Source organism: Sinocyclocheilus grahami, unplaced genomic scaffold (assembly GCF_001515645.1).
Source record: "Sinocyclocheilus grahami isolate Dianchi unplaced genomic scaffold, SAMN03320097.WGS_v1.1 scaffold227.1, whole genome shotgun sequence".
NCBI lineage: Eukaryota > Metazoa > Chordata > Actinopteri > Cypriniformes > Cyprinidae > Sinocyclocheilus > Sinocyclocheilus grahami.
Window position 1 is genome coordinate 424,091 of NW_015505406.1, and position 20,178 is coordinate 444,268.

The following is a 20,178-nucleotide window of genomic DNA, read 5'->3' on the forward strand; positions in this document are numbered from 1 at the left end:
TTCCCCCCACATTACATGTGTGGGGCTTCATTACTATTTACTAGGCTACTAGTTAACTGTTTCCAGAATAGCATACTAGCATACAGTTCTTACTATGGAACCTCACACATGACATGCAGAAATAAAGATAAAATGGGCACAAATTTAAAATTTGTTCTCATAATTTATTAATTAGTTCCCTCGCTTTAGTTTATTAGTGGCCATGTTGTACTACTTTGTTCCCTCACTTTAGTTAAACTGTGGATTTAACTAAACAACAGAGCTAATTAATGAAACGTGGCCACAAATTAATAACTCGTAGGAATGAATTCTTAATTTGTGGCAACAATATCTTGTTTTCCACCCACATGTCATGTATGGGGCTCTGTAGTTACTATTACTGCCATATAGCTCATTTTTCTCTGCTAATTAGCTAAAGCTAGTCAAATTTTGAATTCAGCCTTTGAATCACTTTAGCTAACATTTCCAAATAGCATACTGTATGACAGACATTTTAAGAACAGTATTCTATTCCAAATTCAGCAATTGATTAACAGAAGCTAACTAGTTTTATAAGATTCTTTGCCAAACTGTTGATATGCCATGTCAGAGAAAACTGACCATAGTTTATGCTAATATGTGCTGAGAATGCAACTGAGTCCTGACACATTTCAGAAAGCAACGGCGTGTAGTTGGAAGCGTTTTTGCGTTCACATACTTGCGTAGCGTGCATTTCAGGCCTAAAAGAGAGATTTTCATTGGCACTAACAGAGATATACACACAGCTAGTTACAAAGCTGCATGATTGTGTGTGTGTGTGTGTGTGTGTGTTTGTGTGTGTGAGAGAGAGAGGAGAGAAAGAGAATGTGAAAGAACAATGCTAATCACGGTATTTGTTGAGGTAACCAGCATATATGTCCAATCAGAATGGCTTTTAATTGTGTTTTGGAGCTGTGCATGTGTGTATGTGATGAAAATCTCTACAAGAGCTTTTCTGTGTGCCATGGCCATTGAGTCTTTCTCTCTGTGTGTGTGTGTGTATGTGTGTGTGTATGTGTGTGTGTGAACATGTCTACCAAATTGAGATGTGTCTGATACTCAAGAATTTGAAACGAGTCTAGAAAAATTTCCACTTCACTTCATGTGAACAAAAAAGAGCGCTGTGTGTCTGTAAAAGAGTAATTCTGTGTGTCCATCTATCCTGTTGTCCTCTGAGAGAATCAGTTTCGTTCTTCCCCTCATCTGACTCTTTGTATCTCAGAAGACCATCAGGCCCAAATCTGCCTCTTCCACTGCTTCCGACGAGTTTATTAAAAACCTTTCCATCCCTCTCTCTCTCTCTTCTCCTTCAATCATCTTTCAACTTTCCTTCTCTCCCCCCACCTCCCCCTCCCCCTATTTTTCTCTTTTAATGTGTGATTCTTCCATAGTTTCACAGTCTTTCTAGAAGTTTCCTCGCTCGTGCGTTTGCTTTCCCAACAGGCGGTGTTCGCATTCTTTTCTTTTTATTTCACCCCCATCCAATTCTTCCCTCCTTTCTGGATTTTTCCCCTTTTTTTTCCAAGCGTCTTTAAAAATAATAATAAAAAAAACTTTCTCGGATTGTTCTACCTCAACACATTCACAAACGAGGTCTAGCTTCAAAACTACATCAGAGTACAAGGAGCTATAAAAATATATGTGTAGAGCGGAGCAGACTCCAGGGAAAAAGGAAAATGAGGGGGAACTCAAAACAAACTCGGTTTCTGCAACGGAATCAAAGCATTAAATTAATTTACAACTCAAAAAGGGGAAGAAACAAGGTCAGCATGTCATAAAAAATAGGTAAACAAAAATTAGGCCTAGCAAACTAACTTTACATGAAAAAAAAAATCTAAAAATGATTTTACTGAGTATTCATATATAATTATAATCTATGTGTTGAAAGCGATAAAAAAAATTTTTTTGATGTTCGCTCATATTTTTGTGTTTTGGTTTTGAAACAGTCTAACAAACACACGCTCCCATGCTCACACTAACACTGTACTCAAACACGCACTCATCCGCACGCAAAAACACTCGCGAGTTGTACTGAAGCACGACGGTCGCAACGTGTGCGACAGCAGTGTTGGAATATTTATCCTACACACTCACAAAATACACACGTTATTAAAATATACAAGATTCTCCACGCCACTACAACTCCACCAATCAAACACATGGGTTCTAGACCAGGTGACTGCAGCCCTGTGTGACGATTGGCTGAATCGATGGCCCCTCCCCCTTTCGAAGGAGTTTAACACAAACTAGACTATTTGCTATTTGTGAGTAAATGTAGCATTCGAAGTCAAAGTTCACATGTTGTCTTTGTAGGTTTGGACAAGTTGAGTTTTCTTTTCTTTTTTGTGTGTTTATAGTCTTTTTGCAAGTACATCAGAAAAAGTTTTGATGCTTGTGCTCCAGAATGGCCCCCCAAAAAGGAGTTCATGTTTTTTTTCAGTTGGCTGAATCCCTCCAGGAGGTCTTCTCTAGCTTTAAGATCTTTTCCCCATGTGGGATGTCAAAGAGAGGGAGGCCCTCACATCAGGACAACCTCTCTCTAACAAAAGGCCGAAGTTGGGTGAGTTGCGAGGAATGGTAACACACACACACACACACACACACACACAGACACACTCGACCTCGAGCGGTCAGCGTGTCGGAGAAATGCATGTGAAGGTAAAAGGATCTGATCTACAGGGATGCAGATTGTGGGGGCGGGGCTTGGAGCGGGGTTTAGGTAGTCGTTTAAGGTGGGTGTGGTCTTAGCAGATGTTTTCGTAAGGTCACCTCCGGTTCTCATACTTTATAGTAGATGTTGGCGGGACTCTGAGGGGGCATCTCCTGTACGATGTAGACCGGATGGCCGTAATCCCCACTCACTTTCTCGTAGTGCGGGCAGTAGGCGGAGTCAGAAGTCCGCAGCGGGATGATGATGTCGCTAGGCTCCGAGCCGTTGTTGTTGCCGCCTCCTACGCCCCCGCCGCAGCCCCGTTTGGGCGAGGTCAGGGAGGAGAGGGAGAGTGGAGGGTGGTGTGATTCCGAGTGCTTGGCGTGTCGTCGTCGGTAGCACACCACGCAGATCACGGCTGTTACGAGCAGTAGGAAAGCCGAACCGCCGGCTGCACCTGCGATAACGGCGATGTTGGAAGGGAGAAGGGGGCCGTTTTCTCCACCAGGACCTCTAGGGGGAATTCTGGGATGTGTGTTGTTTCCAGCACCTGCAAAACAGAGAAGAATTTGATCAATTCAACAGATATATAAAGACACTCCATATATGTGATCATTTTGAGTCTTTTTGACCTAAATGTATTTATTTATTTCAACATTTCAAGAAAATAATATAAAATAATGAAATACGTAAAAAGTTCAATGCTTAATTCAGTGTCATTAATAATAATTTTTGAGAAAATTGCTTTTTGTTAGGAGTTTATTCTAACATACACTACCTTTCAAATGTTTTAGGGTCAGTACAATTTTTTGTAAGATAATATAGGGCTCAGGGCTGCACAATTAATTTAATTTCTAATCATGATTACAATTACGGATGCCACAATTATGTAATCGTTCAAAGATGCAACTATAAAAAAAGGTCCACTTACATTATTCTGCGTGCTTAAGATATGTTTTTTTCCCCTACATGTTATCTTGCTATCAATGTTTTTCAGGAAGAGTGTTTTCAACTTATTTTCATATAAAAATATGACATGCAGTTGCTTCAAATAATAGTATAAAACTATCCAAACCATCATTCAATGTGAATTGTGATAATGGTAGTTAATCGCAATTACAGGAATAATCAACAATTATGATTTTTGTCATAATAATAATATAATATAATAATATATAGCCTTAATATAATCATTGTATCTTTACTGTATAATTTGAAAAACATTCAATCTTATGTGTATATATACTGTATATATATATATATATATAGTAAAGGACATTCCTGTGGACACTGAATGACTTTTAGCAAAGCAGCAATCTGTCACACCACATTAAAGAGTGACAAAACTAAATTTATGGTTTGAAGTTTGTAATAAACTGGGCAATATGAAAGCTACAGATCCATCAAAAATTCAAGTTTTTCTTGCTTATAATCACATTTCCCTACAAACAGCTTACTGTGATAGTTGCTAAAATGATAGATTGTGTCACATATTGCTTCTTTGAACAAACATGGACATTAGATTAGTTCACACAAGTCTCCTAAATTGACACTCTAAAAAATGCTGGGTTATTTCAACCCAATGTTGGGTCAAATATGGACTAACCCAACTGTTGGGTTAAAAAGCTAATTTAAAAATGTAACCAAAATTTAACCCAAATTTAGTCCATATTTGACCCAACATTGGGTTGAAACAACCCAGCATTTTTTAGAGTGTAGTTTTATCAAGTTCAGTATTTTTGTCAGGGAAACTTTTCCGAGTATTTCTGGACTGCATGTGGTGATGACACCCATTAGTGAGATGACCACCTTTAACTTGTTCCCGTATTGGAGCGTGGACTCAGAGAAGTGCCCTCTGACACTTACATGAGTATTAGTCTGATGTAGCGGGTTCATTAGCACTGCCACATCCTGCCCTCTAGCATCGCCTTCCTCCGTCTACCTCGTCATCTGATGGGCTAGTTAATGACTTTAACCAATCAAATGGAACAAATTAAATGGGGCCAGTCATCTAACCCTTTGATTGGCTTGTTCATGTCCTTAACAGATCAGACCGAACCAATTAGAGTCCTCCATGTTCACTCAAACTGTCAGAAATCTGAATAAAGTTTGGAGGATGTTGTAAAATACTGGACTTTTCTCTGAACTCGCTGACCAGTGACTCACATCACAATGAGTCAAGGTGGATTGGGTTTCCGTGAACATGCACGTTTTGGCACGGCCGTAAAACACGCAGTGTAAACCTGCGGTCAGCCACTGCGGTCTGGCAATGGAGACGTGAACCGCAATCATCAGACCGTTGAGTTGAAAAATAAAGATGAGGAGATGAGTATTTGGACACAGCATTAAGGCCTGCTCACAACAAGAACGAAATGTAAAAGTGACAAATCTCAGACAAAAGGTCTATTCACCATGAGAATAAATTGGAAAAACCTACCATAATCAGTCAAAGTGTAATCTCCAGTATAAATAGCTTCATAGAAGTGCTCTGTTTTTTTTAACTCAAAGTCTCTTTTGAGTGAATAGCCATGCTGAATATTTCCTCTCTGTGTGGAAACTGGCCTTTACAGTACTTGCTGATGAGGCTACACTATGAATTATTCTTAATATAGCAAAAATTTTGCTGTTGGAAGTTGTTTATCATTCTCTTTTCTTTGCCCTAAAAGCTGTTAAACACTCAGAGTACACACCAGGGAGTAGCAGCTCTAAATGTTCTCCTCTGTAATAAAATAAACATTCTTTTTTTTTTTACAAATGAAACATGAGCTGTGGTTTATGTGCTGCAGGTTTGAACACTGGAATGGTGTATTTAGCCTCTTCTATGAACAACAGCTGAGAGCGCATTTTAATAGATGTGGGATCTATGAGGCTATATTAGTCATTTATCTTTACATAACGGGATTATGGCGTGTGGGAGGCATTTCGCAGGGGAAATGAAAGCCAATCTAAACGCTGTGGCTTGATTGGGCTCTTTAAGACGAGGAACCTGAGGAAGTACAAAACAACACAATAGAGATGTGCTAGATAACAACCACATGGTCATTCTCAAAGGTGGACTGCCTTACTATAAAAGACTTTATAGGTTATTAAAGGGGCACTTCAAACAAAAATGAAAATCTAATATGTAGAACTTTCTTTCTTGATTCAAAATGAGATGTTTTGCACAATGTCCAAGCTGCTGTTTTGACACATATACATAAAATAGTCCATATGACTTCTGAAGCAATACGATAGCTTTGAGTGAGCAACGGACTCCTATGTATGTGATTTTTACAATGTAAATCTTGCCCTCTGTTGCTACAGCATGTTTTGTTTGCAACATGTAAGAACCAATGGTGTTTGGTGACATCAAATTAGCTTGAAATGCCAACTGAAATGAATTTTCATAGAAAAACAACTTGACACAGTCACTTCTGGCTTGTTGATTGTAACATTTGAAACATTTTACATATAAATTTGAATTGAACTGAATCAAACTTAAATTTTGGTGTTCACACAAGCCTTCAGAAGACCTGAAATACATGACTTTTATGGACTACTTTATAGTTCCGGTGTATGCAAACTGGCAGTAGCACAATATTCTCATTTTGTGTTCCACAGAATAAAACATTGTTGATTTTGGGTGAACTATTCCTTTAAGAAGGGAAGCTAGCTTACTGGCAATGGGAAACACAGATTGGAAAGGTACAACGGGTTTGATAACACACACACATTAAATACAAGACATGGAACAAATGACCATTGTGCTTACTTAACCGGACATAGCTGATGTTTCAGTGCATGTATGTGTGTGTGTGCAGTTGTGATCTCTACGGGAGACAATGAGAGCCCCTGCCGAGCACGGGAATGGTCGGAAATACAGGGATCTGACTGCAGGCGCTCTCAATTGGCCCATCATTATTCTTGACACAATTCCTCTCGTTTTTTCTCTCCATCCCTCACTCCTTTCCTCCACCTCCTCCTTCGCACCGTGTCTCTATGACTGTCCGTGTTATTGTGCTCATAATGACCTGCAGCCCCCCAAAACCACCTACATCCTCCACCACTCCAAGTCATGACAGACAACCAGATAGACAGACAGACAGACAGACAGACAGATAGATAGATAGATAGATAGATAGATAGATAGATAGATAGATGATAGATGATAGATAGATAGATAGATCTGCAGGCGCTCTCAATTGGCCCATCATTATTCTTGACACAATTCCTCTCGTTTTCTCTCTCCATCCCTCACTCCTTTCCTCCACCTCCTCCTTCGCACCGTGTCTCTATGACTGTCCGTGTTATTGTGCTCATAATGACCTGCAGCCCCCCAAAACCACCTACATCCTCCACCACTCCAAGTCATGACAGACAACCAGATAGACAGACAGACAGACAGACAGATAGATAGATAGATAGATAGATAGATAGATAGATAGATAGATAGATAGATAGATAGATAGATAGATAGATAGATAGATAGATAGATAGATAGATTTTAGATAGATAGATAGATAGATAGATAGATAGATAGATAGATAGATAGATAGATAGATAGATAGATAGATAGATAGATTTTGTTTTCGTCTTTGTATGTCGAAGAAAAAACAGAATAGGGCACAAGGCACCAGTCTCTCACTCCCAAATGTCAAACCCGTGCAAACAAAGAGTGTGAGTAATTTTCTCTTTCTATCATCCTACACTAATCATCCTCCTCTCCCTCCCATTTTCTGTGTCTTTCTTCCTCTCAGGACCAACTAAACCCAAGCCGCTAAACTAATGGCATTAATAAGTCTCCGAAACGACGGCTCTCTCCTCCTCTCATCCTTTATCTTTCCCCGTGCGGCCATTACCCCCACCGCATTCTGCCTCCAGTTCGTGGCTCCAGGGCCTCCGTAGAAGACGGCAAACGGTGGAAAAGAGGGGAAAAAAGGAGGGAACGTGAGGAGGAGAGAACAAACAGAAGGGTGGAATATATCAAAAAGAACCCGAGCACCAAGACGCATGTTTCTCTCCATCCATCTGTTGCTTCCTTCCCTTGTTCCTTTAGTTAGTTCTGTTCTTTTATTAATGTTGTGTCTGTTTGGGATGAGCCATGTCCTCATGATACCGAAGGCAGCTGTGTTTACCTGGATTCAGGCTGTTGATACGGTCCGCGGGGTCAGGTTTGGGAGATTTGGCCGGCAGACCATATGGACCTATGAACACATGTTTGAGAAACCGTTTAGTAATAATAATGGTTCAGTCAACCTGCACACAACATACAGTAACAAAAACAAATATGCTACCATATCACAACCTTATAAGCACGATACTGTGATTTAAATGCAACTTTGTGCATTTTCACATGAATACATTTCATTTTATAACATATTAAAAGAGAAAACATTATTTTAAGTTTTACAGATATTTCACAATGTTTCTGTTTTTGCTATATTATCAAACAAATGCAGGCTTGATGAGCAGACGAGACTACTTTCAAAAACATTATTAAAGTCTTAATCACTCCAAATTTTTGGCCGGTAGTGTAAATGTCAACTATTCAGTAATCAGCCAGTTAATACTAATTAATATGCAATTGTTTACCAATCATCAAGAACTGCATTTGCATAAGTCTCAAAGGTATAGTAGAAAAAAATCTGTTTGATTTTAAAGGTCAGAGAGCAGATACAAAGGGTCAATTACAACAGATATGGATTAGTATAAAATGCAAAAGTGTAGAATAGGGTTCCTTTAAGATGTTTCACACCATTATTTTGTTGTTGAGGGGCTACTGCTGAGGTTATAAACACTTTAGACAGCAGACAGACATTTCTCACACACACACACACACACACACAGTCATCTCTGAGCTTCTGGTGAGCTGTCACACTTGTCAAAATGCCATGACAGTCTGTGTGTGTGTGTGTGTGTGTGTGTGTGTGTATGTGCAGGCACATCTCATCAGATATCTCCAACCGAAACGGCTTTTATTTAGATGACAAACAAAACAGACGTGACCTTTCAGCCACGAAGCAGATAACAACTACAGTGAGAGAGCAAAAGGGATTTTTAAGTAAAGTCAATAAATGTTCTAAAAAAAAAAAATCATAGCCAGACGGAGGCCGAAAAAATAAAAAAAATAAAAAAAGAGGAAAATAAAAACAAAATGTTTCATAGTCTTTGAGCTGTGTTAATCCTCTCTTATTCAACAGTGTAGTGTGATAGGCATGACTGATAAATAACACACAACAGACACGAGTGTTTGTGGTGTACTGTTATGGCTCAGGGACTTGTGTCCACAGTCTGTTGGGATTCACTTACCGCTGTTTTCCTGAGTTTAATAATGAAAACTAACAAGAGGCCAACAGAGTTTGTGTTTGCGTGTAAACAAAAGCTATTGGTCACGAGCGTGGTCATGTGTGCCACTGAGAGAAACGCTTTACTGTGCCTAAGTTTCTGCAAATCCAGCATCTGAACTGTTTCAGGCGACCAACCCTCTGGCTTTGTCTGCCGATATGCTCCCAAGAGTGTGTGTGTGTGTGTGTGTGCGTGTGTGTGTGTGTGTGTATTACTCACTCTGTCCCACTTTCAGCACCACCTTCATGCCCTGTGTAGCGCAAACTCCTCCTCTCATGCTCTCCAGCCCCTGACGCGTCCCATCTGATGTAGCTGTGAAAGAAAAGAAGAGATTTATGACATTAGTATACAGGTATCACACAGCAAACTATCAACCACAATCACTTCTTAATCAGGTTATTTTGTCATTTATGACTTGTTTTCCTGGAAAAATATAAAAAAAAAATATATACTTGAAAAGCAACACTACATAAATCACTAAGCCTTAATTTCATATATTATATTTTGAATGTAAGTGTATTCTGGTATTTTTAATAAAAGTGCATTTTGTCTTACTTCACTGGCAGATATTTTCACTTGTTTTAAACTTTTTTTTTTTTTACATGTGAAATAAATCAGGCAGTGCAGACAAAATACACTTGTTTTGAACATTCTCTGAACACAGGTCTTAATATCATATGCAGTGCTGCTTCTCAAGTACATTTTTGTCATTGCAAAGACAAAAATACTTCAGAATAGATTTTTTCCCACAAATATATCCAGATATATAATGTATAAAACAATTCAGCGTCAGACCCTAGTAATTAGCGCATGCACTAAATGTGCAAATCAATAAAATGTAACAAAAACCGAAGAACACCGAAAGACTGAAACTGATGAATCCTGCCTACTATTGAAAAAAAAGTATGTGAAACAATATGAAAAACTGTATTCAATATCTTCAATGCATTCAATGATTTAACCTGAACATTTTAAAAACTTAATTTAGCAAGTGTCATCCTGTTAATATTTTGGAAATTAATGGGTTATATTTTAACTTTTATTTTTAATTAAAACAGTTATTCTTAATCCAAGTTTGTGTAGAAATGTCTATACTTCTGGCAGCCTTATCAAATAACGAGTCACGACAGATGTTAACAATAGTGATTTGTCACTATCAACATAAAACCCCTCACATGGGTTCTTCTTGTATATTGCATATTTTGGCAAAATGTCAACTAGTACATTTGTACAGAAAATGCACTCAATATGAACAGCATACATTCTGCATGCTACGAAATAATGTGTGATATGCTGTCACAAACAGACTCACAGACACAGATCTAATACTGTAGCAATAATAGTTCCCACTGACACACAGTCATTCTGCATGAAGAAACATTGCAGTCATTCGTTCCTAATCACTATGTGTATTTTATTCACCTCAGTGTGTGTATTTCTCTCCGGGATAAGAATAAAAACTTGCGTGAAGATAGGAGTCGCTGCGTGTCACAAAGATTCAAGAAAGAAGAACTGATAAAAAGAATGAAGGGTAAAGGCCAGAAGAGCGATTTAGTGAACAAACAAATGAAGCCGAGGAGGCTCTGTGTGTGAGTGTGATAGAGTATGCATCTCCCACGCATGTGCTTATGTAAAGGGGTTCTGGGATGCCTCTTGTCGCACTAATGATGGTGATGAAGCGCAAGTCAGTCAGACGTGTGTGTTATGCGTGGGTGCTATCCCACGGCTATTATTGTGAAAGCACATTTGTGTGTTAGTGTGTTTATGAGAGTTACAGACAGTGAGAGACTGTGCGTGTGCATATTTGATGTATTTATGTAGCATATATGTTAGATACATTTTAATGGCAGATAATCAAGGCATCATAAATATTCAAATTCTGTCTATATATTAGACAGGAATATTGTGGGATATTTGTAACCTGTCGATTTAACCCTGAAAGCATATATACGCACATGTGTATGAAAATTTTGTCATCATTTAATCACCCATTTGTCATTACATAAATGCATAAATATCAAAATAAATGTGAAAAACTCCAAAAATGACAAAAAAGTATTTACAATATCACACTGTAAATGTCTTCTGAGTCCATAGTTTTGTGTGAGTGGAGTCCATAAACATTGAATGTATAAACATTTTATTTGCAAATCCAGTGTTATTATCATAAACTAAAACCATTAAAAATAGTTTTCAGTTGAAATCAAATAAAATAACTTTTAATTAGAAATTGAGCCTTGGCAACTAACTATACTAAAAAAAAGTTTACTAAAACTAAATCTGAAATAAAAAATACAATACAACTAAACAGAAATAAAAAAAAAACTGATAAAAATGACAAAGTCACAAAATAAAATGTACATTTTTATAAATAAATGCTAATTCAAAATAGTTTATAAATAAGTGTATAAATGAGTGTATAAATAATACTTCAAATTTCATTGACACCCATGTATAGTCAACTATGGCACATCAAGGCGTCTTGCAATCACGTCAGTGATTGATTATAATGATTTTGAATATGAGAATGTTCAAATCACAATAATTTGAGACTAGTGGCAGAGGGTAGGATTTTTAGTGAACACTTAAATTAGGATCTTTTCTTCACACAAGGCTATTCTTTACACAAGGCTTCTGAAGACTTGGAATATTGCAGGGACTACTTTTCTTTCGCTTCTGTTACTTGCTAGACAATCAGCATTCACTTTCACACATGGAAAAGAGCAGCATGAGCATCTGCTTTTCTTGTCTGCCGAAGAAAGAAAACCACAGCATTTAGTACAACATGCGTGACAGCAATTCATGACGAACATGATCCTTATAATAAAATACCAGCCTCACATTTCTGTTTTCAACCCCTCTGGCCCATGCATATGTAAACACACTAAAAGCATGTTTTCTCTTTGTTACAAACTGAGGAACAGGTCAAAATTAATGTTCTATATAATCGGCAACATTCCACAGATGCTCTTCATAGACGACGAGCTGTAAATAACTGCTGCCCAAATCTCAAAACACATCCATTATTAAGCTGCAAAACATGAAGTTAGCGTGAGAGTGTGAAATATGATTTTTTTTTAGTACAGTACTGAATCGGGAGAGATTTGCACTGCTGTCCTCAGCCAACTATTTCCACCTTTGGCTCACACTTCATATTTCCTGAAACGAAATAAGACTCAATAAATCAGACGCAACACATTCATATGGTTGATTTAAGCCATTAACGAAGCCTTCATAAGCAATTACGAGAGTGCTGACAGCTAAAAAGAAAAAAGGACAGGAGAACTGGAAAAAAGGTGCCACGTAAGAGTCACCGCAAAATCATAATGTTTTCCATTAACTTTAAAAGCAGGAAAAACACCGCAACGTTCTTGCAAGGCACAATTTATGCCATTATCTACCAAAACAACAGCAATTTATGAGGGAAAATGACTGCTGATGTCGAAATGGATGCAGATTTTGATGGCACTTCTCTTTATGTTTCCTTAATGTTTCTGAGCGGAGCGTTCTGCGCTCTGATTGGTCAGTTTATGACATCCACAGAAGAGGCACAAGAGGACGGAGACGACGTGCGCTGTAGACCACTTTCACCCTGACGTGTCTGACTAGACCGCAATGTCATTATAAATGGCCCTGTGCGAGTCTATGATAAAGCAGCACAGGCTAACCTCAGATTGTGTGTGTATGTGTGAGCAGGACAGATTAAGGAGCCTCTTGAGGTAGGCACGAGTATATCACACTGACAGTCTTGGCAATGGTGCATAATTGCAGCTCATAATGTCCCAGATGATCACACGCACACAGTAACACTAGAATACAGTTGTCAAAAGCAAACATGTTTAAAACATAAATGACATACGAGAGCGTATATATAATCTACTCCCCACACACACATCTAGGAATTCTGGGCCTCCTGACTGTATATTGAGCTGGGCCTCCTGTTTTAACAAAATGTTAGGACAATACATTTTCTGATACCCACTTATACTGAAGTAATACAAAACTGAAAATGTCTCAGTACTTCTCTCGGGACACCACAGACCGAAATATTAATTAATTTGTGAATTAACTATTTTTAGGGAATATTGCCGGTTCAATACAAGATAAGCTCAATCGACAGCATTTGTAGCTTAATTACGACAAAAAAAGTAATTGACTTGCCAATTGTTTATTTTTTTAAATTAGAGGGTTTTAAAAGCATTGTAACACTACCGTTTATAAGTTTGGGGTCTGTAAGAATTTTTTGGGAAAGAAAGAAATCAATACTTTTATTCAACAAGGACACATTAAATTTATCAAATGCAACAGTGAAGACTTTTATTGTTTCAAAAGAAAAATCAAAAAAAAAAAAAACTTTCTATTCATCAAAGAATCCTGGAGAAATGTATCACAGTTTCTGGAAAAATATTAAGTAGCACAACTGTTTCCAATGGTGATAATAATAATTATAAATGGTTCTTGAGCACCAAATCAGCACATTAGAATAATTTCGGAAGGATCAAGTAACAATAAAGACTGGAGTAAATTTAAATATATTAAAATAGAAAACAGAATAGAAATGTAGAATTTGTTCAATTCCACAATCTTCCTGTTTAAATTGCACTTTTGATCAAATAAATGCAGCCTTGGTGAGATAAGAGACTTCTTTCAAAATTAAACCAACCCCAAACTTTTGAATGGTAGTGTATCATTTCATTATTCTGTAGTCCTAAAAAAAATAGCACTTTCTTTCACTCTTCTGTTATAACTTTATACTTTATTATTTGAGCTATACATTGTTTTTGTTTTTTAGGGTTTGTTGCTTTCCATTGTCGTGCCAATGAAGTGGAAGATGTATGTTTTTTTTTACACTAAAGTCTTGTTTGTTACGTGGCTATACTATTGAAAGTATTCATAAAATTTACATTTATTTTTAACAGTTAGGGATTGGCCCCATTCACTTGCATTGTAAATGCCTCACTTGTAATCAAGATTTAATTTTTTTTATACATTTTCATGGTAACATTATGCCACAAACACTGTCAGTTGAGGCTAATTTGTATCGAACCTGAATTATTTCTTATATTCTCACATAAAATACATAAAATACATTCTTGTGGGCCCCTCTGCACCTGTGGACCCCTAGAGTCGTTCCCACTTTTGACCCTATTAGCTACAACCCAGCGTGATCTTTCCTATATGCTCAATGACATTTTCATTTGTGACCAGTTTTTCACGTTTCTACCCATCCAGACAGATTACGGTCATTGCACTCTCGATCGGCCCCCGGGGCGGCACAGCGCTGCCAGCTTCTTCAGTGGGACCCGACCACAGACACGCAAGGAGCACATATACTTCCTCTTTACTCTTTCAGTCACAAAGCTGAATCCAAAGCAAGCATGACACCACAAGCACTGCCAGCGCATATATTTCCATGCTGTAAATGGATGTTGTAGTGTGTCAGAGCGAGTATGAGGTTAAAGGCTCCAGTGGTCGAGTACTAAGAAAAGGCTGGTACTGGAGGCCTGCCAGGCAGACTCGTGAACCACTAGAGAGAGTTTAACCCGTCTGACCTCTTAACCATTCCATTTCCAGTTGCCAGCCCATCAGGCTGTATGAGTAAACACACAACACAAATAAAAACTCCAGCAGAGCAAGTGTCCGAGAGAAGCAAGCAGCTTACGAGGGCAGAGGTCACAGAGAAAGAGAGACAGAGACAGCTCTGAAAAAACCCTCATCCTTTCCTCCAGATAAGGTTTAAATGAGTCTATAAATAAGCGTGTAAACAAATAAAGCATTTGGTGGCTCATGTAATGAGATCAGACAGCTCTAATCCTGTTCAGACTGTAAAATCTGCTGGACTGTAAATCAGCTGTGGGATCTACTGTATGAATATCAACACCACCAAGGCTTATAAAGCCTCTAAATAAAGATTAAATAAGCTGATGGGGCATGCTTGGTGGAAAAGAGCCATGATGCAATGGCACACACATTGAGCCATCGTCCTATTCCCTTTCTATCTTTTAAATAAATAGAAAACAAACCTAAATATACATATTGTCACGAATCCGGTCCACGAACTTTCCTAGGACTACATTTCCAATCATGCATTGCACTGATTGCACTCAGCACGAATTGCACACACCTGTTTACACTGATTGCACCCAGCTGTTTCATATCACTCCCTCACTATTTAACACGCACTCTGATCCCTTCCCTCTGCCGAGTATTGTTCCGCATTTTATCACTCTCCTAGAGATAGCTACCTTACGGAGCCCTTGTCATTGCCTTAGCCCTAGTCATTTGCCTTAGCCTTAGCCCTTGTCATTAGCCTTAGCCTTAGCCTTAGCCTTCTCGGTTTCTGATCTTCGCCTGGTTCCCTGGATTCACCCCTTTTGTCTTGCCCCTTTTTGATTCTGTCTGCCGATCGTCGACCTGCGCTAGCCCTAGGACTATTCTTGTGTTTTGCCCACCATATACCTGTCTGCCTCTATCTGACCCATGCCTGTTTTGACCACGTCTCTGTCTTCTCCACAATAAAGTTTGCACATGGATCCGCACGTCTCACGTCTCGTCAGCCCCGTAACACATATAATTATAATATAAACATATTTACATTTGATTTATATATATATATATATATTACACCATTAAGGAACTTAATGATGATGATGAACCAAATTGTGTAACTGTTAATATAACTACACAAAATATAACAATTGTAAATAACTGCATTATTTGCAAGACTTGCATATAAGATAATGCATTCTTCTTTAATGAATAAAGAATATCATCATGCATTATATAAATATACACTGGCCTAAGTGCTATCAACAGGCCTCTCTAGACGGCAGCATTTCAGAAAGCAACACTTCATCTCAGAATACAAGAGTGGAGCAAGGCATGATGGGATATCTCCGCAGGACACCTAGGCTATGTGGGGTTATGGAAAGAACGTAATCGGCGTTCAGGCACGGATCTTTCGTAATCTCGGAAGAGTGGCGGGCTGACAGTGAGGATGTGGGTCAGAAAGGAGGAAGGACTTCCAACCTAACTAGGTCATGTCTGTGGGCAACAGCGCTTGAGTGCAGATCTCAGCGGAGAGCGTGCATGCGGATCTATGCTTTGTGTACTGCAACAGGAATCTGGATATATCTGCTTACACTGTGTGGGTTCAGTTCAAACCGGATGAGTCATGTCTGCATGAGTCTAAACATCCAATGAATTTTAATTAAAGAAAGACAAGAGCAAGAAAGAAAAGTGGGGGAGATCAATGAATTTGACGTTTAACATTTGTTTATGGGCACCTAGATACCTGTAATATATCATCCATCCATCCATAGGCTTGTCTGCCTGTGTATCCATCCATCCATCCATCCATCTATCTATCTATCTATCCATTCTTAGACTCCACCTTGACCTGCTGCACCACACACTCAACAACTTGTTAAATTAGCTTTGCCACACGAAACACGGCGCTGACGCAACACAGCCAAAACATTTGTTTGCCCTCCGGACAACTTTCACTTCAAGAGTGGAGATGAAGAAGTTGCTGAGGTGAAGGACAAAAGTGTGGAGGGAGAGAAGGAGCAAGAAAAGAGAAAAGTGGGTCAATGGTCTGAAGGGAGGAAGGAGATGGCATTCAGTGAAAGAAAGCGAGAGGGAGAAAGAAAGAAAGAAAGAGAGATAAAGAGATGGAGAAAGAGGAAAGGAGGGGGTTGCTATATTAAGAAAGATGCCGGCAAGTATGAGACTGAAAAAACAGGAGAGGAGTAAGAGGTTGTGTGGCGGAAAATTCTGGTGGACTGTTCATTTCTGGGTCGTCTCAAAGCCAAACGGCAAACACACAGGCACACGGGAGGACAGCTAAAGTGGTTTCAGTGAAGAGGTGGGTGGATCATGAATAATTTTGTATAACTCTAATGGTATATATGGCAAAATAATTGCTGAAAATTCCACACAACCACACAAAAATGTTTAATAGGATAAGACACTTCAGATTATTTATTTATTTATAAGAACTTTATGGATGCAAATTAATAAGATAATTTATAAGCGCAAAAACACTACAATGATAATCAAAGTTTAAAACAAAAGATTAACAATAAATAAACAAACATGACTGGATGAATCACGATAGCCACTGTAAAAAGGCATACATATCTTGGGACTGGTCAAATATTTTAATGTATTTAAAAGATTTTAAAATTGTATTTATTCCTGTGATGCAAAGCTGAATTATCAGCAGGCATCCAGTCTTCAGTGTCACATGATCCTTCTGAATCATTCAAATATGCTGCTCAAGAAACATTTCTTGCTATTATCAATGTTGAGAACAGTTGTGCTGTATAAAATTTTTGTGGAAACCACCATACATTTTTTCAGGATTCTTTGATGAAAGTTCAAAAGAACAGCATTTATTTGAAAATTGACTATTTTAAAATGTTCACATTGTTAAAAAAACGCGACTTGTAGCCTATACGATTGCCTTTTGAGAGTAAAAAAAAACAACAACATAAGTCGAGTAGGCTCATGTCGCATTTTATTATCAGAAATAATGTAGGCTAAAACGCCCGGTAAAGCAAAATTTTTACAAACATCATAAACACAGTTATTAGTTTCTCTCCACAACAAATCCTCTAAAGTTAAGGCTATGCGTTTAGGCTATAAAAATGTCAATCCAAAAACTATTTATTAATTTAAGGTGAAACTGATGCCTACCTCTCTCATTCGGCACGAATCCAGATGTTTACATATTCACGATGCATCTGGATGCTAAAATATTATTTATTATAGGCTAGGCTTTGTATTTTCATCAACGTAAAACATCATCCTTCACATCGGCTATATCAGCACAGTAAGGCGGTGGTCACGCTGAACGCAACAGATTGTACAACGGAGCAGTGCAACTTTTTATACGTTTCTTTAACTGTATTTTATTTTGATAATGAACAGGCTGTAATGTCTCAAAAATATGTTGTATGTAAATATGTGCGCCGGCGCGATATGGTCATACCAACGCTGGTTGGTTATTCAGACAGAAGTAAGACATCATTCAAAACTGTCAAGCCTTTGCAAAATAAATAAAACTGTAAAGCTTTTGCAAAATAAAAAAAACTACTGCCGTCTCATTTTCCTTTCCGAGAACTTTGGAATGCGTCACAATGAACCGTAGGCTAAAGGCCCGTTCACACCAAGGACGATAACTATAAAGATAACGATAAAGTTATCCAAAGAGTCCACACCACAACTATAACGATAACGATAAAGACAAAGACAAACGATATCGTTGGAATCACTTTCAAAACGATTTTTCTCCAGCTGATGAACGATAAAAAATTGACAGCCAATCAGAATCCATCCTGCTGTAACGAGCTCGAGAATTTAAAGCGGCAGCCGAGCATGCGCTTAGAATAAACAGACGATATCGTTCGCTGGTGTGGACGCTAATATCGGTATCTTTATAGTTATCGTTCTTGGTGTGAACGGGGCTTAACTCACACATTTCTTTCGCTCTGTTAATCTGTCAATGATTAAGTGAAATATATTTAGTGTATATGACTATATATTCCTTTTTTGTAAGCCTATAGTTTTATTCAGTTTTCTCCATTCACAGAAGCGCTGCAGGTGCATGTGATCTGTTGAATCCATCTTACACTATCCTCGGATAAACTAACGCCAGTGCATTGCCATTGCAACCTACTTATGATGAGTTCACAGCTGAGCACGGGCATTTCATTCGTTGGCGTCAGCGTCACATTCGCAGGCCGTACTACTTGAATTCCTGATTGATTGACAGCAAATTTCTAATATTAAATGGAACGATAAAATAACGTTATTAACCGGTTAATGGCCATTTCAAATTTTCTATTCTGTTCGGAACTATAAAATTTGATTTTGTTTCTGTTTCTGGTTCTGTCGTTCGTTTCCGTTCCTTGAACCGGTTCAGAGCCCTGTTTGAGATTGAATTTTTTTGTACCGTTATGTCTTTACTGTCACTTTTTATAAATTTAATGTGTCCTTGTTGAATAGAGGTGTTCATTTCATACTGACCTTAAACTTTTTAATGTACATATTCACATATGTATACAAAAACAGTATTCAACCTCACAAATCAGTACTGCAGGATCTCAACCGCCTGACACATTTCTACCATTGCACAGTGTGCACCATCGTGCCGCCCAACCCTATTTCAGTGTGTGCAGAACACAGTCGAACATCCTAAAGACAGTAATCACATTTCACTGTCGTTTTAATTACAGGTTCTAATGAAAGCAAGCTTTTTTGTAAGCCTATAGTTTTATTCAGTTTTCTCCATTCACAGAAGCGCTGCAGGTGCATGTGATCTGTTGAATCCATCTTACACTATCCTCGGATAAACTAACGCCAGTGCATTGCCATTGCAACCTACTTATGATGAGTTCACAGCTGAGTGTGGGCATTTCACTCGTTGGCGTCAGCGTCACATTCGCAGGCCGTACTACTTGAATTCCTGATTGGTTGACAGCAAATTTCAAATATTAAATGGAACGATAAAATAACGTTATTAACCGGTTAATGGCCATTTCAAATTTTCTATTCTGTTCGGAACTATAAAATGTGATTTCGTTTCTGTTTCCGGTTCTGTTCCTGTCAAAATTTCAGTTCGTTTCCGTTCCTTGAACCGGTTCAGAGCCCTGTTTGAAACTGAATTTTTTTTGTACCGTTATGTCTTTACTGTCACTTTTTATCAATTGAATGTGTCCTTGTTGAATAGAGGTGTTCATTTCATACTGACCTTAAACTTTTGAATGTACATATTCACATATGTATACAAAAACAGTATTCAACCTCACAAATCAGCACTGCAGGATCTCAACCGCCTGACACATTTCTACCATTGCACAGTGTGCACCATCGTGCCGCCCAACCCTATTTCAGTGTGTGCAGAACACAGTCGAACATCCTAAAGACAGTAATCACATTTCACTGTCGTTTTAATTACAGGTTCTAATGAAAGCAAGCAGAACATTGCCAAACGAGCAAAGCGGCGAGTACAGCAGTGTGTGCCTAGAAACCAAACACGAAATAACGTCTCTAAACACACACACAGGGTAAAAAACAAAAATAAAACCTGAATTCACTTTGGCCCTTCTGTTTGACAGAACAGCCAGAACCGCACACACACACACACACACACACACAGTCCAACATCTGGAGTACTTTAG

At 38.4% G+C, this 20,178-nt stretch overlaps 1 protein-coding gene across 1 annotated transcript in view; it reads right to left on the reverse strand.

Moving 5' to 3' along the window:
- Positions 1 to 1,909: 1,909 nt before the first annotated feature.
- LOC107597046 (ephrin-B3-like) overlaps positions 1,910 to 20,178 on the reverse strand; it is a 75,838-nt gene continuing 57,569 nt past the window's right edge. Inside the window, exons 3-5 of the mRNA XM_016287949.1 lie at positions 9,212 to 9,304; positions 7,783 to 7,851; positions 1,910 to 3,218 (exon numbers count right to left, since the gene is read on the reverse strand). Coding sequence (XP_016143435.1) covers positions 2,797 to 3,218; positions 7,783 to 7,851; positions 9,212 to 9,304 — 584 coding nt within the window. The 3' untranslated portion in view covers positions 1,910 to 2,796. The remainder of the gene's footprint in view (positions 3,219 to 7,782; positions 7,852 to 9,211; positions 9,305 to 20,178) is intronic.